This window comes from Dicentrarchus labrax, unplaced genomic scaffold, assembly GCF_905237075.1.
Source record: "Dicentrarchus labrax unplaced genomic scaffold, dlabrax2021, whole genome shotgun sequence".
Classification (NCBI taxonomy): Eukaryota; Metazoa; Chordata; class Actinopteri; family Moronidae; genus Dicentrarchus; species Dicentrarchus labrax.
In genome coordinates, this window is record NW_026136706.1 from 15,861,807 (window position 1) to 15,876,395 (window position 14,589).

Genomic DNA, 14,589 nt, shown 5'->3' on the forward strand with positions numbered 1-14,589 from the left:
ACTTAATATAGTAAAGGCAGCAGAAAACAAAAAACTAGTCAGGATGGAGCTCATATTCACTGCACATTGCATATAGAGTATATATTTTTCATTTGTAGTTTTCTATTTTCTATTATATTTTATAATATTCTTATTTGTGATACTATTGTATGTACACTGTACTTTTTTTATTGTGGTATTTTCCTAAATGCTGCTGTGTGTAATTTGAATTTCTCCTACTGGGGATTAATAAAGGTATATCTTATCTTATCTTATCTTATCTTATTTTAATTACTTTATGTACAATAACAAAGCATCATATTTAATCAGTTGATTATCTATTTTCAATTGGAAATCTTAATATGCAAATATAGTGGATATGAAATCTGAATATATAATATATATATAAAATATGAACTAAGGTTACATACTAGTACCTCATAATTGTACTCATAGCAAATACATAAATTAAAAGTAAATTTAACTACATTTATAATATTTCTGTACTTTTGGGTAAACCTTTTAAAGCAGGACTTTGTCTTTAAATAGGTAGATTTTTATATTGTGGTTGTTTTACTTAAGTAAAGATCTGAGAAGACAAACACTAAAATCACTAAATCTGTCTCAGAAGACTTTCCCTAGCATCTTCCATGAGTTCCCTTTAGTTGTGGTAAAGTATTTTATAAAGTTATGGAGAAACTAATATTTCATCACAAACATGGCCAACTCTAGAGCTTCCACAAGGTGGCAGAATACACCACAAGAAATATTTTTGTGCAGCAGCTGTAGTCTTCAGCACCTCAGATCAATTCAATATAATACACAATATACAGGTTTATGTGAAAGCTACAGTGAGACACTGACCTCTTGTAATAGCTGGTTAAGCATTGAGGACTAGGCTCGTCCACTACAGACATCATCTTATTGTTAGACATAAAGTACGGCCATTTATTTGTCTGAACGATTTAAATATTTAGTTTCTTTCCATCAAGGGCTGCAACTAACTTTAATTTCCTAAATTAATTGTTTGGTCCATAAAATGTAAAAAAAAATGTGAAAAATGTCAATTTCAACAATCTCTGTTCCCCAAAGCCCAAGGTAACGTCCTCAAATGTTCTGTATTTGTCCACAACCCAAATATATTCAGTTTACTGTCACAGAGGACTGAAGAAACCAGAAAACATTCACATTTGAGAAGCTGAAATCAGAGAATTTGGACAATCTTCTTAAAAAATTACTCAAAACGATTAATTAATTATCAAAATAATTAATTTAATAGTTGACAACTAATCAATTAATAGTTGCAGCTCTTTTTCCATTTATAGCTCATTCTTTTGAAATCAGACTGAAGAATTAAATAGAAGCAAAACCAGATTTTAAAGAGATATTAAAAGGTTTATTACAACAACTTATCAATTCAAACTTTATACAGAACTTTCACAAGTTACAAGTACACTTTCAACACAGTATCACACCCCCCCTTTTTTTTAGCAGTTAAGCCGAGGTCAAAGAAATAACCAAAGCTTCCATAAACTCAGAGCCACAACTCAAGTTGAAACAACTTGTTTAATGATATTTATCTGACTGAGACATTATCGAATAAACAGTTAAATTCTCGCGGAGAATTATTATCTCATGCAGATAATACATAACAGTAAAATTTAAAAAAAAATCATACTTTAATAAAACAATGTGTTAGCTTCTCGTAAAACTACACAGTAGTAAGCCAGTACAGACTAAGAGAAAAAGGCAAATTGACTTAATGGTGTGATTTGCTTCCTACTATTATTTCAATGATGAAATGCTCACAATTCTTACAAGCAGTAGTAGTGTTACTCTAATATATATGATGCGATTCCAGTTCACATCTGAATGCTTTAATCTTACATGACAATGTATCGAGTCCGGGAGAGGCCTATCCTAATGATTGAAACATTGTTCAGATCAGTTTACAACATTAATGTGATCAACAGGGCTCAGCTACTGAATCCAGACTATTCTATAAAAAAAAAACAAAGTACATAACACCTAGAAAGATCACATACAATGTATCATCGATGTTATTTACAATGTTTTCTAAAAACGTCCTCTAGAATTGCAATCATGAAAACAGCATAATGTCCTTAAGTGTTCTGCGTTAGACACTGAAGCCATAAACAGTCACTTATAAAGCAAAGACAGTATACAAAGCAAGGTTTTTCAAAACTGAGAAACTATGTTCATGAGACCCTTAATCTGAGAGAACAGCGATCAACTAAAGCTAATCTGCATTAAAAATGTACAGATGTAATTTATACAAAAACATTAATGGCACTGAGTCAACATCACCATGACTGAGTAATGGAAAAAGGTACTGCAATCCTACAATCACTGCTTCAGGAACAATCAGACTACAGGTGGAATGTTAATGAAATAACAAACATTTCTAACCAGCTCACCTCCTTAAGACTATTTCTTTACTTTTGTTTTTCATTTTTTATTTTGTACAAACATTCAAACTGCACGATGCAACTACAGCTGATCTCACAGAAAAGTTGTCAAATTTAAAAATCTGATTCAGCCATTTACATTTGTGTAATGTGTTATTCAAATCTACTTCTAAAAAGCTGCCAGTACTTAACATGTGGACTGTTTAAAATCCCCCCCCCCAAAAAAAAAAACGTGCAGTCATGTGAAAAACTACAGACACCCCCATGAAACGTTTTTTGACATATGGACCCATTAATATTTGGTCCTCGCTGAAACTTTATAGATAAGAGGAGACTTAATTGAACAAAAGAAAATAATTTATTCCACAATAAAGATATTATTTTCATCTTGGTTTGGTTTCAGTAACTCGTATTGCCTCATTTGGCAGAAACAACTTCATGTCAACGTTTCCAATAATTGTCTACCAGCCTTTGATGGTGACTGGGAGTAATATTTGCCCACTCTTCCATGCAGAACTTTCAACTGAGGTCTTTCTTGTATGTACAGCTCGTTTCAAATCACCGACAGCATTTCAATCTGATTCAGGTCTGGACTTCGCCTAGGCCATTCCATCTTTTGTGGATTTACTGGTGTGCTTTGGATCATTATCCCGTTGGAAGGTCCACTTCTTCACTTTTAACTTCCTAACAGATGGCCTCACATTCTCCTCAAGCACTCTCTGGTATGACGGTGATGATCATAAGTCGATCAGGTCCCGAGGCAGCAAAAGCAGCCCCAAAACTATCACATTGCCACAACCATGCTTTACAGTAGCTATGAGGTTCCTCTGGTCAAATGCGGTCTTTGATTTTTTGCCAAACAACTGTATCTTTGACATTGTTCCAGAAATCCTGGTGCTTGCTTAGATAATCATTGGCAAACTTTAGCCTTGCCTTGATGTGCTTTGCAGACAGCAAAGGGTTTTCTCCTGGCACACCATCCCATCCCAATCCATGCACTGTTCAAATTAAGCTCAAATATCTCCATGTCTAAACACATTTATTTGGGGCGCACTTACTTTTTCACGTGACTGTAAACCCGTCATCTCTCAAAATGTGCAAAATGGAAAAAGCAAATTATTAAAAAAAAGTCACTGCTCTCTATGTAACATCATCATAAAGATAGTGCTTATAAAAACACATGAAAACAAACCAGCAAGCTAATTAGAAATGAGCCACAACACACTTTGGTATGGTCTCTAACAATTCACTGATCAACCTTCAGGCTGCCTTCAAATAAAAAAATATATAAGATTAATAAATAAAGTCACACAAATACAAAAACATCTCAGAACCACGTGTTTTACATCTTACACCTAAAGTGCCTGTTCTTTTGTCTTCATCAATTCCAGAGAAAACGTTGCATTTTCAAAAGCATTGCCTACGCAGGACAAAATGGACCAATCATAAACAAACAAAATCAAGAATAAATTAAAAACAGTGCGGTCCAAACTGAAGCTGAGATAGAATCCCTTTCCTCTGTTTGTCAGAGGGATTGAGGAGGCGACAGCACTCCAGTGTTGACGCTTAAACGCACAGTTTGAGACGATCAACTCCCTGAAGGCTGAGACTGGGTGGCGCCCCTCCGCGGCTGGCTCTCCTCTGTGCTCTGGTTTGAAGTGGTGGTGGTGGCGGAAGCGCTGGACGGGGCGGAGGCGGCCGGGGTCGCGGAGGAGGAGCTGACCCCGTTGGAGGTGCTGATGGAGCTGTGCTGGATGGCCTCGTTCTGGGGGCTGCCGGGGACTGACATCTCCTCGCAGCTCTCGTCTTTATCAGAGACTGTCGGGAAAAGAAGAGAGAATAAGAAGCTCCTCTCATTACAGTGTTTTGGATTTTCCTACGCCGCCGTTTCCCGCCGTCTTAATTATTAGCATTTACCTGATGTGATCCAGAAAGGCTCGGGAAAGCTTTGTCATGTAGGCCTAATCAGATGTAAAACAGCTATTTGCATGTGGTGTATGCAAACTGTTTCATTAATCCCCATAATGCTACTTCTGCACCCCTTCCTTTAATTAAAGCTCCAATGTCAATTTAAACCCACATCATAAGGGTACATTACATTCTGGGGCATGTGGCAGTGTTTCCCACCCCTAACTGCATTCTCATTTGTTTTTTGTTACCTTGCCAACTACTGCAGCGACAGATGATTACAGCACCTGATTTTAATGATGCTCACACTGGAGAGTAGGGAAGACTTGGAGTCGAAATGCCACCAGCTGTTAGGCAGTTGCATTGAATTAATTGGATCCTGATGGAAAAAAAAAAGACTCTACTCTCATGCTCTGTTTCGTAAAGGAATAAGGAGCACAGTGATAATTAATATTGTTAATGATTTGAAGTCACTTGTTATGGCACTTTCTAATTAATGACTGGGTTTCGTATTTGAGAATGTAAAATACAGATTCCACAGCAAGAAGAAGCAATTAATGCGCAATACAAATGTCTTCACATTAGAGGCCTCGTCTGCCTTTCTGACTGGACTTTGACCGCGTGATTTAGTGCAAGTGAATGTCAAAGTGCTATAAACTGCCTTGCTGTTTTACTATGCAGAAGGTCAACCTCCGAATAAATCAGCTTGGTGGTTTTGTTCCATGTTCAAGTGAACATTATTACTCCTAACGACATTAAGGGGTGGCTTGCTGATATATCATAATACTCAGAAATTCTGGTTCCCTGGGTGGCCAGAGCTTCTTTCTGCTCTCTTGATTTCTGAAGTGGGGTTCGCTGTAAGCAGATGGACAGCTTGGTGTGCCAAGTGAAAGCATGTCCTGGCTTGTTTGTGGGGCAGTCTGGGTAATTTCCTCCCACCTGCCATGGCTACGCCTGGGCAGGACGATGAAGGGTATTACCAGGTCTGGAGGGCAGCGTAGCCTTACGGGATGTGTAACACTCACAAACTGGAGGGCTTGATGAGGCCTTTACATGAGCCACAGATCAGTCAGAATTAAATAATGTGCTTTACTAATTAGGCAAGATAGATTATTTGATGGTGATTCCCAACCAGGGGTACTCGTGCTCCAGGGTGTGCTTATGCAGTTGCCAGAGGGTACGTGGAAAGATTGTGGTGTGGCTTAACTAATTTTAAGAAATTACAATTTAATTAAAAAATATTGAGTTAGCCTCAAATTACGTGTTGAGATTGAAAGTGCGTGAAAAAACTGTTTGCAAGCAAGCAGAGATGTCTAATCGGGTTAGCTAAAAATAATGAACAGTTCAAATAGATTAACGGCTGAAATAGCTACAACGTTTTGGATCGTTTTAGCTATTTCACTTCTTAAGTAGTTGACTAGTGGATACAATTTGATATGAAATGTTAGAAGTAATGTTAGGCTGAATGGTTGAACTATCTAGTTTCTACCACCCTAAATGTCAGTAGCATGAACGCAAACTTGTCCAAACGGATCCAAACACTGACAGTTCAATTGTCTTAGATATTGTAACAATATCCACTTTTCTATAATCCATAGTGTTGGGCAACATCTAGTTTAAAATCAATTGTAATAAACACATTTAGAACATGATGGGTGACGTTGATTAAGGGGCACTTGAGCTCATCTGACAGGGCTGTGGGCGGAAATCAGACAAAGAGGGTTGGGAACCACGGGATCATTTAATCCTGCTCAATAGAGTGAAAACATCAAATTGTGATTATTTTGATAGATATAGTGATTGTGATATGATTCACAATTAGTGTCAAAATGATCATTTTTGCATCACAACTTTAATTTTCACTGAAAAAAAACCCCAACAATTAAAATTATGATGATATTACGTTCATAAAGAATGGCAGCTTCTGCGATTTTCAATTAATTGTGCAGCCCTATACCAGACATTTATTGTCTCTCTCACATTAGTTGGCTTTCCTTCTTGGCTTGTCTAAACTCTACCCCACCTGTCATCATGAGCCAAACTGACGAACTAGGGTATTTGGATGAGGTTATATTTTCCCAAACAGGGTAAAAAGTGCTCCAAATGTCATCCTTCAGAAAGGTCTGGAAACACAGGACAGACGTCCTCAGCAAACACATGAGAAAGATGACCCAATTCATCTGTGGATTTTGCTACAATAAAAAAACCAAAACAATCCAGACGATACCAAATGAGACCTGGCTCTGACAGCCCACTCTAGCCTGGAAACCATCAGTCCCATAATACGCATGACGTGTGTCAGTGGGATGGTTAGCAATAAGGGATGCATAATGAACAGCCTAGCTTGCTGGACACCCCACAACGAGAATGCTCTGCAGTCTTGTCAAGCTTGCTGCTTTAATGGACTCATTTCAGAGGCAATCATTGTCAATACAAGTCAGTGGAGGCGTTTAAAGCACAGTGGAAAAGTGGCTTGGAGCACACTTGTTCTCGTTGCATACTGGCTAGTCTGCGAGGAAAGGTGAGTTATGACCAGAGAGTCAGAATGACAGAGCCCCAGTCTCAGGAAATGAAGAAATATTGGTGATATAATTCTAAACGAGACCATGTGATTGAACAAGAGCTGGCACGGAGATGACACCATACAGGCTGACATCAGGAAATTTAAATGAAGAAGCTGAAAACTGCAGAATATTCTCTTATACTCAGAATTCATAAAGATGATCATTGTAGGTAAGCTAAAAGAATTCAAAGTTACATTTTAATTACCACATGTAGGTGTTACAAAAGAGAGAGATCATACTTTCTCATCCATTTCTTGACAACCAAGCATTTGGTTTTTGTTCCTGCAGACATTCAGCTTGATCTGACAAATGTTTATTTAGGTGTCAAATGAGGAGAAAAAACCACTTTCTTGCAGGTAACACCTGTGGCCTCCTGAAAGGACTTGGACAATGCCGCTAGCGAGAATCTGTCTGAAACAACAAAGCCCATAAATATCTAAAGTTTTGCAGAGTTTTTTCTAAAACAAAAAGAAGAAGTGATCTAATATGTCAATAGCTCTTTCTGTTTGGCCTTAAGTAAGACATGTCCTTCTAGTGGTTTGCTGGAGCTCATTTTAGCAGCGTTTCACTGGAAGCCTCGGGCTGAGAATAATGGAGCATTACTCACTGTGATAGCCAGATTTCTTCTGCATGGCGGTTACAGGGCAATCTTTATGAGCCAGAAGAAGCTGCTTCAGCTGAGCCACTTCGTTTCTCAGCAGGGTGACTTCACTCTTTGGGAGAGAGAAGACACAACAGCACTCAATAAAATGGTCACTCTGGAGCACACAGTACGCCAGACTACAACATGAAGACAAACAGACCACATGTGGATAAAGTTCAAATCTGTAAAAAAAAAATATATATATTTTCCGAAACCATTTAGAGGTCAGATTTCAGATAATTAAAATATAACTAAGTTTAAAGATCCCCTCCAGACATAGGTCATATGTACAAATAATGCTTGGAACAATAATGCGCATCTGATATGTTTTTCCTGCCAGAAAGTATAATTTCCACATTCAAATCCTTAAATCCTACTCCTTCAGCCTCATTAAAAATTCCCAAATCTATGAATATGCAAGTTTTCCTGTTGGACACAAGATATCTCCCACTTCACTGTAAAGTCCATTCTCAGTGTTTGTGCACTGGTGGCTACAGGTTTCTACATCACACTTGTAGAAGTTGAATACTGGACTAGAGTTGACTTCCAAACTATTTGTGATGTTACAAAGCATGCTCTTAAGCCCCACCCCTTAAATCAGATGTTCAGTGAGCACAGAGAAACTTTCCACTTTCAGCAGATGAATGTGAAAACTTCTAGTGTCATTCTGCACAGTGAAGCTCAAACATCTGACTGTAGGAACAAGAAGAAAAACATAATTTTAAGTGAAGGAGGACTTTAAGCGTATGTTTGAACTAGAGTCTGACTGATACTGATATTTGAGACTTCCAAAAAACAATGCATCAGCCGTTAGTAATTTGTTCTTTTACATAAAGACACAATGTATGGAACACAACATTTTCAATTAGGATTAGAATTTAGTTTTTTTAATAATTGTGATATGTATTGAGCGGGGTATTTTAAAGTTTGAAAATTGTGTTAGTGCTCTCTGGTGGACAAACTGTATGTATGCATCACTGTAACGATGACACTGTTTCTTAACTGTTTCACATCTTAAGCTTTTCACTACGGTTGTTGTTACACTTTGGCCCATACTGATGTATCTGCAAAAAGAAAATATCAGCAGATGCATGGGCCTGTCCTATTGGTCCAGCTCTAGTCGGAACCCAAGAAAGGGAGCTAGAATAAAGCTTCTGAGGTCTGAATGGGATATTAAGAGAAATAAGAAATACAGATATATACACTAAATGCTGACTTCAGTATATACTGTACACCAAACTGCAGGTCAAACGTGGCTTTGGCCCTTCTTTATATAAATAGCCATACCTTTTATTCACCACAGGATCTTAATGCCAATTATTAATGGGTTCACAGGGTTTAAATTCTCAAGACCTCCTCTGTACAGTAAGTACAAGACCACTAAATTACTGCACATGAACTCATATTTTCCCCCACGAGAAACAGCAAACACAGGGAAAAGTAACACAACACAATGAATGAATTCAGAATAAAGTGTGATGCACTTCTTCATTTATGTTTTTCCTGCACAATAATTATGGGCCTTCACTGGCTACCGACCAGCACATTTGTCAGAGGTGAGCTGCTCGGATTGTCAGTGCAACTTTGTAGATGCTGCTGAGATTTACACACTCGTGTCGTTACAGCTCCCAGGGGAGCTGAGGATTTCTGCATGTCGTAAAAGGGAGCCACATTACGCTGAAGGTGACTTTAACTGGATTTAGAGCGGCCAGGGGCCCCGCGGAACACCCAATGGCAGATTTAAGCTCCTTCTCTTCTCCTTTAAAGGACTATGGGCGGCTTAATCTATTAGTCTAAAAGCAGCCAATTTATTTGATTCCATCTGTTTAGTCTTGCTAGTGTTGGCAGGGCTGAGCTATTGTAAGACAGATTTAAACACAGCTGGAAGGAGCGTGTGTATCACATGTAGCCAATGCCATATTCACTGCGTTTCCACCATGACTGCTGCCAGTTGCACCCAATATAAAAACCGGCGTTCCTTTAAAACTCTCCCTTTAATCCATAGAGAAGCACACAGGACAGACTTGTACACAAAAGTTTGAAATATCAACATCCAATACAAAAAGCAAACAACAGCTTAGCAGTGAATACAACGTGGTTGGTTGATTTTCATTAGACTAGACTAGAGGATGAAGTAAAAACCATGACAGTAATACCGCCACTGACGCTCCAGCTACAGCAACATCAAACTGCATCACACCTGGAATTTCAAACTAAACTGGACTTTTGAGAGTTAAACTTGTTTCTAACTTTGTGAATTAATCGAAATTGAGCAAATGGGCCTTGGGTAATGCTGGGAGCCCTGTGAGCTGCCTGGTCTGACACCTCATTAAAAAGCCAGTTAAGGATGATGTTAAAATAATTGTGCATCATTAGAGGCAGTTTCACTGATCAGCTGGGCCATGTCAGCATGGGGGTTTTAACAAAAACTGCACAGCTGATTAATGCCTTCATATAAAGCGCCCTTTTATTCTCTGCCACATGTTGTTCCCTTCTTTGTAGTTAACAGTGAATCGATCTGTTTATAACCCCATTCGCACACCTTTCCTCCCCCCTTTTTATCTACCTACATTTAAATAAAAGTGCACCCATGACAAGTGGTGATAACTTGTTTTTGAACCAAATATTAACGACATGAACCCATTTCTTTTGCACTGCTGTCTGTCCCCTCCTCCACCCTCCACATCTTATTCTGATTTCATAGAAAAATGAGACAGTGAGCAAATAAACACCACATCTCATTTAATTGTCTGGAACACCGATGTGCCGCACCCCCGGCTCACACTTATCAACAGAGACAGCAGATACATGAACTGTTTCGAACTTGTCAGCATCAGATCCTAATTGCTTCCAGCAAAATGAAGGTTCAAAAAGACACCTTTCCCTAGGAGATTTTTGAGGCCATTCAGTAAACTGCTGAGACAGAAGCGAAGACACGCTTGTGCGCGGCTGACATCTGGAGGATACATCTTTATTGACAGGGACATATCGATGTAAAGGGCTCACACACCGCTGCTGTCACACGGCAGGTCTTCTTAATCGGCTTTAATGACTTCATCACCGCAGAAGGAAAAAGTCTGTGTACATGCGCTTACACCAACAGCACACGAAGATAAACAGACACAGGCATGCATGCATGCATGCATACACACACTGACGCACTGATGCACAAGAGCACAAAAACAAAGACAGATGAAGCAGCTTTTGTTACATGCAGTAACTGAAGGGAAGACGTAAAGAGCACCTGTAGTTGTCCGTTCATGGAGCTGAGGTCCTCAGACTTCTTTTCCAGAGACTGGACCCACACTTTCCTCTTCTGCCTACAGCGAGAGGCTGCAGCCCGGTTACGCTCTAGGAACTTGCGTCGCTTCTCGTCGGGGTCTTCGCTTGTGGTTCTGCGCCGCCGACCCCCTGTGCTTGGAGGGTTTTGCGCAGGGGGCACTGGGGAAGCCTGAAACACAATAATAATACAAAACAATAACTAGCAGAACAAAACCACCACCACATCTGTAATGTCCTGCAGCACTGAATACTGCACAGTGAATAACTGTACCGGTAAAATAAAAATACTGGAGTTAAAATTTAGTTGCCTTTACATGCAGATCAAGAAAGTAATTTCACCAAGTAACCAATCGGACATGTCAGTTTACACACAGAAATATGTAACATTATCAAATCCAGCTTCAGGTCATCTTAACATCATGTATTATATTATTGCTGCAGTGCTTACAAAAGGCTTTATAATAAGGCAGGAATAATTGTCAGACGTAGATGAAAGCACATCGATCTACAGATTCAGGTTGGGTATTGTTTGTATGTTTGATGCTACTGCTAAAATACCTATACCTGTGTGTTTGTATGAAATACTAAACATTTCTCTACAAACATAATTTCAAAACTGGCAAGATTTTTATTTAAATGAGAAACTATCTGATCAAAAAATTGGTCCTACTCCTACTTTACATACTGTCTGCACTTGTGAGACACATTTAAATTGAATGATGACTCTAAAAATGTATTCTTTGACCATGATAACATGGTCTGATAAGGAACAAACTGGATTATTATGCTTCATGTGCACACACCAACAGATTGCAGATACAAACTGTTGTGAAGTTGTGAATACGTACAGGTGTCTCTGTGGTGGAGGTGGCTGGCTGCTGAAGGGAATGGGGAGAAGGTTCCTCAGTCGTGGGCAGGTGTGGAGTCGGAGCAGGACTTAGGACCGTGGGCGGGGCTGGAGTTGGAGTCGGAGGCGGAGCAGGAGAAGCGGGAGCGGCGGTGTGGGTTACAGCACTGCTCTGGACTTCTCCACCATCTCCATTGGTTACCTGAGGAAGCTGCTGGCTTAATGTGGCTTTCAGTTTCTGGGAAGAGAATTTGGCACAGAGGAAAACAATTATTAATTGCAAAGAAATGGTTGGTAAACTATATTCAGTTATGTAAACACAGTAAAAAGGAGGTCATGTGGACAGTAGATATTTCTGCTATATTATCCTTCATCATTCAAGGTAACACTTTTGAAGTAGAATATCAAAGTTTATTTTCACTGGTTGTTAAGGCATGTTTTACTCTACATTAACAACATACCTATATTTAACTATGTATTTTGAGCAACAGATTAGCTATTAAGGTTATTATAATTACCTGCAAATGCAAGTATTCATTAAATTTTAATGATATTAATCTAACACAAACACATTAATTAGACTACAACAAACTAAGCATGAGGCCTAAATGTTTTCCTGTATTTCTAAAAGAAATTCCACGTCCGGCAAAAATCAAAGCGCTGGTCTACTCAGCCTACATCGAACACATTCAGCAGTCTATAAAGACCTACTGTGTTGAAAACAAAAGAAATTTCAAAACAAACCTCAACAGCTGATAAATATGTGTGCATAAAGAAGTTATATAAGTATTTTGATATTCCATTTCACATGATTTTAAACATTAGTCAAGAATAACTGACATGAAGAAGTACTGAAATAGTAAAGACAATAATTCTAAAAACGAGGCTAAAATGAACTCTAATCTAATATAAGCATGTAACACAACTCACATTTATTTAACATATGTTTAGGTTGCAAAATTATCTGGATACCAAAGGTGATGCACATCCACAGCACATAATGTCAGCCAAACAATCAAAAAATTTACTTTTTTGAGCATTGACAAAGACACACACACACACACACACACACACACAGAAACTATTTCTCTGCAGATTGGCGTCCATGATTCACAGACTATCAAAACACTGAGCAAACAAGGTGAAAGTGAATGAGCCTTTCGAAGCAATAACAAAGTGAGAGGGAATACATTTACATGAGAAAACAGAGGACCACATTATTCTAACAACTACCTTTGCCAGACCAATCTATCTACCAAATTAGTTTATCGTGTAATACCCTTCCAGAAGCTCTTCTGGCAGAAACAAGATATTATTCTCTTGGAATGGCCCATAGAAAGAGGGAAAAGCCAGTCAGATTCATATTTCATCTCTGCCATGGAAACCTCATCAGTGTAATAACCCTCCATCTCATGGGTGTTATTCAACCATCTGCTACTATATTACTTATCTTTATTTTGCAACTAATTAACAGCATAATCTTCTAAATTCAGCAAGTTAATTATCATTATTGTGGTCTTTGCAGCATCATCAGTCCTTGTAAAGTGCCGTCTCTGCGCCCCCTGAGAGCCGGGTGGGGGCGGGGAGCAGGCAGGTTGAGCGGGGGTCTGTTTTCTTGACGCGGGCTCATTAGGTGTTTGCTGATGAGCTGAGTGCAGTGGGAGGTGCCGGGAGTAAGAGGGGGGATGCAGGTCAGGCAGGATTCTGCTGAACAAAAGGTTCCATGCAGGGTGAGGCCGACTTAATGTGCCTCGCTGAGCGTGTGCCAGGATGCCCCCAGCTGGCTTTCGCTGGTAGCCCCCCTCTGGTTGGCCCCGGTGACGGCGTGCTGAGCACAACGCTGTCTCCACGTTTGTCATCTCCGTACCCCATGATCCTCGACAACCCCCTCTCCCTCCACCTCGCCAGTCAGGATCAATCCTTCCCTCCCAACACACACACACACACACCTCCTCTCCGCAGTTTATCTGTTAATTTCCACAGGCGGAGCATGCTGTGAACACTTACAGGTTCTGTGATCCGTGCTTCATCACATTGCCACTGATCTCCCACACAACACTTCATATCCCTGCCCTTCAACTATCACTTTTTATACAGGTTACAACACTGCTACGATTGTCTTCTCCCAACAGAGAAACATAAGGAATATTTCAGTTTACTTTAAGTAGCTGGAGACGGATGCCAATTATGATTATTTTCATTATCAGTTAATCTGTAGATTATTTTTCTCAATAAACTGATTCATCGTTTCGTCTATAAAATGTAAAAAAGTTTACTATCATCTATGGCATGAAAGCAGTGAATCTTTGCATTTTTATGGGTATCAACCATTTGATTCATTGTAATGGTTTATTGTCACTGTTTTGTGAAGCGCTTTGGGCTGCAGGAATAGTGCTAATATTATAAATTTTAATTATTACTACTTAGAGATGGTAGAACCAGCAATTGTTTAGTATTTTGCTTGAAATCTATTTAATTAAACGATATAATAATTATAAAAAATATTATGCGTTATGTCAACTGACTAATCAATTAATGAAATAAATATTAAATGGTAGAATCCTGATGGACAGTCCATCGATTGAGGGGGGGGGGCATTAATTAAAAATCTAACACAGTTTTTGGAATAATCCACGCCCCACCTTTCACTATCGCCCTCATCTGGTCAATGGAAGTAACTGCTCTCTTCCCGTCAAGCATACTCATTACTTTGGTTATTATCTTTCTCAGATGGGAAATAACAGACTGAACATGGAAATAACATTTGATGTAAAAGAAAATATAATTAATACCAGCTTTGCTTCTGATTGGACGGGCTGTGGCTGCGGCTGCGGCTGCGGCTGCGGCTGCGGCTGCGGCGAGGGAGGTCCTGGGATCCCGGGGACATTAGGCACTACGGTGACAGGTCTGACAAGCTGACGGCAGAGACACAGAGAC

General features: G+C 39.3%; 1 protein-coding gene across 4 annotated transcripts in view; it reads right to left on the reverse strand.

Annotated features, from left to right (window-relative positions):
* Window positions 1-1,353: 1,353 nt before the first annotated feature.
* The window catches only part of atf2 (activating transcription factor 2), an 86,970-nt gene continuing 73,734 nt past the window's right edge, over window positions 1,354-14,589 (reverse strand). For 3 of the 4 annotated variants that reach the window (XM_051403799.1, XM_051403797.1, XM_051403798.1), the window contains exons 8-12: window positions 14,445-14,567; window positions 11,654-11,890; window positions 10,768-10,974; window positions 7,488-7,593; window positions 1,354-4,226 (exon numbers count right to left, since the gene is read on the reverse strand). In XM_051403799.1, the coding sequence (XP_051259759.1) occupies window positions 3,997-4,226; window positions 7,488-7,593; window positions 10,768-10,974; window positions 11,654-11,890; window positions 14,445-14,567 (903 nt within the window). In that variant the 3' untranslated portion in view covers window positions 1,354-3,996. The remainder of the gene's footprint in view (window positions 4,227-7,487; window positions 7,594-10,767; window positions 10,975-11,653; window positions 11,891-14,444; window positions 14,568-14,589) is intronic. The other variant, XM_051403800.1, reaches the window with a different exon arrangement.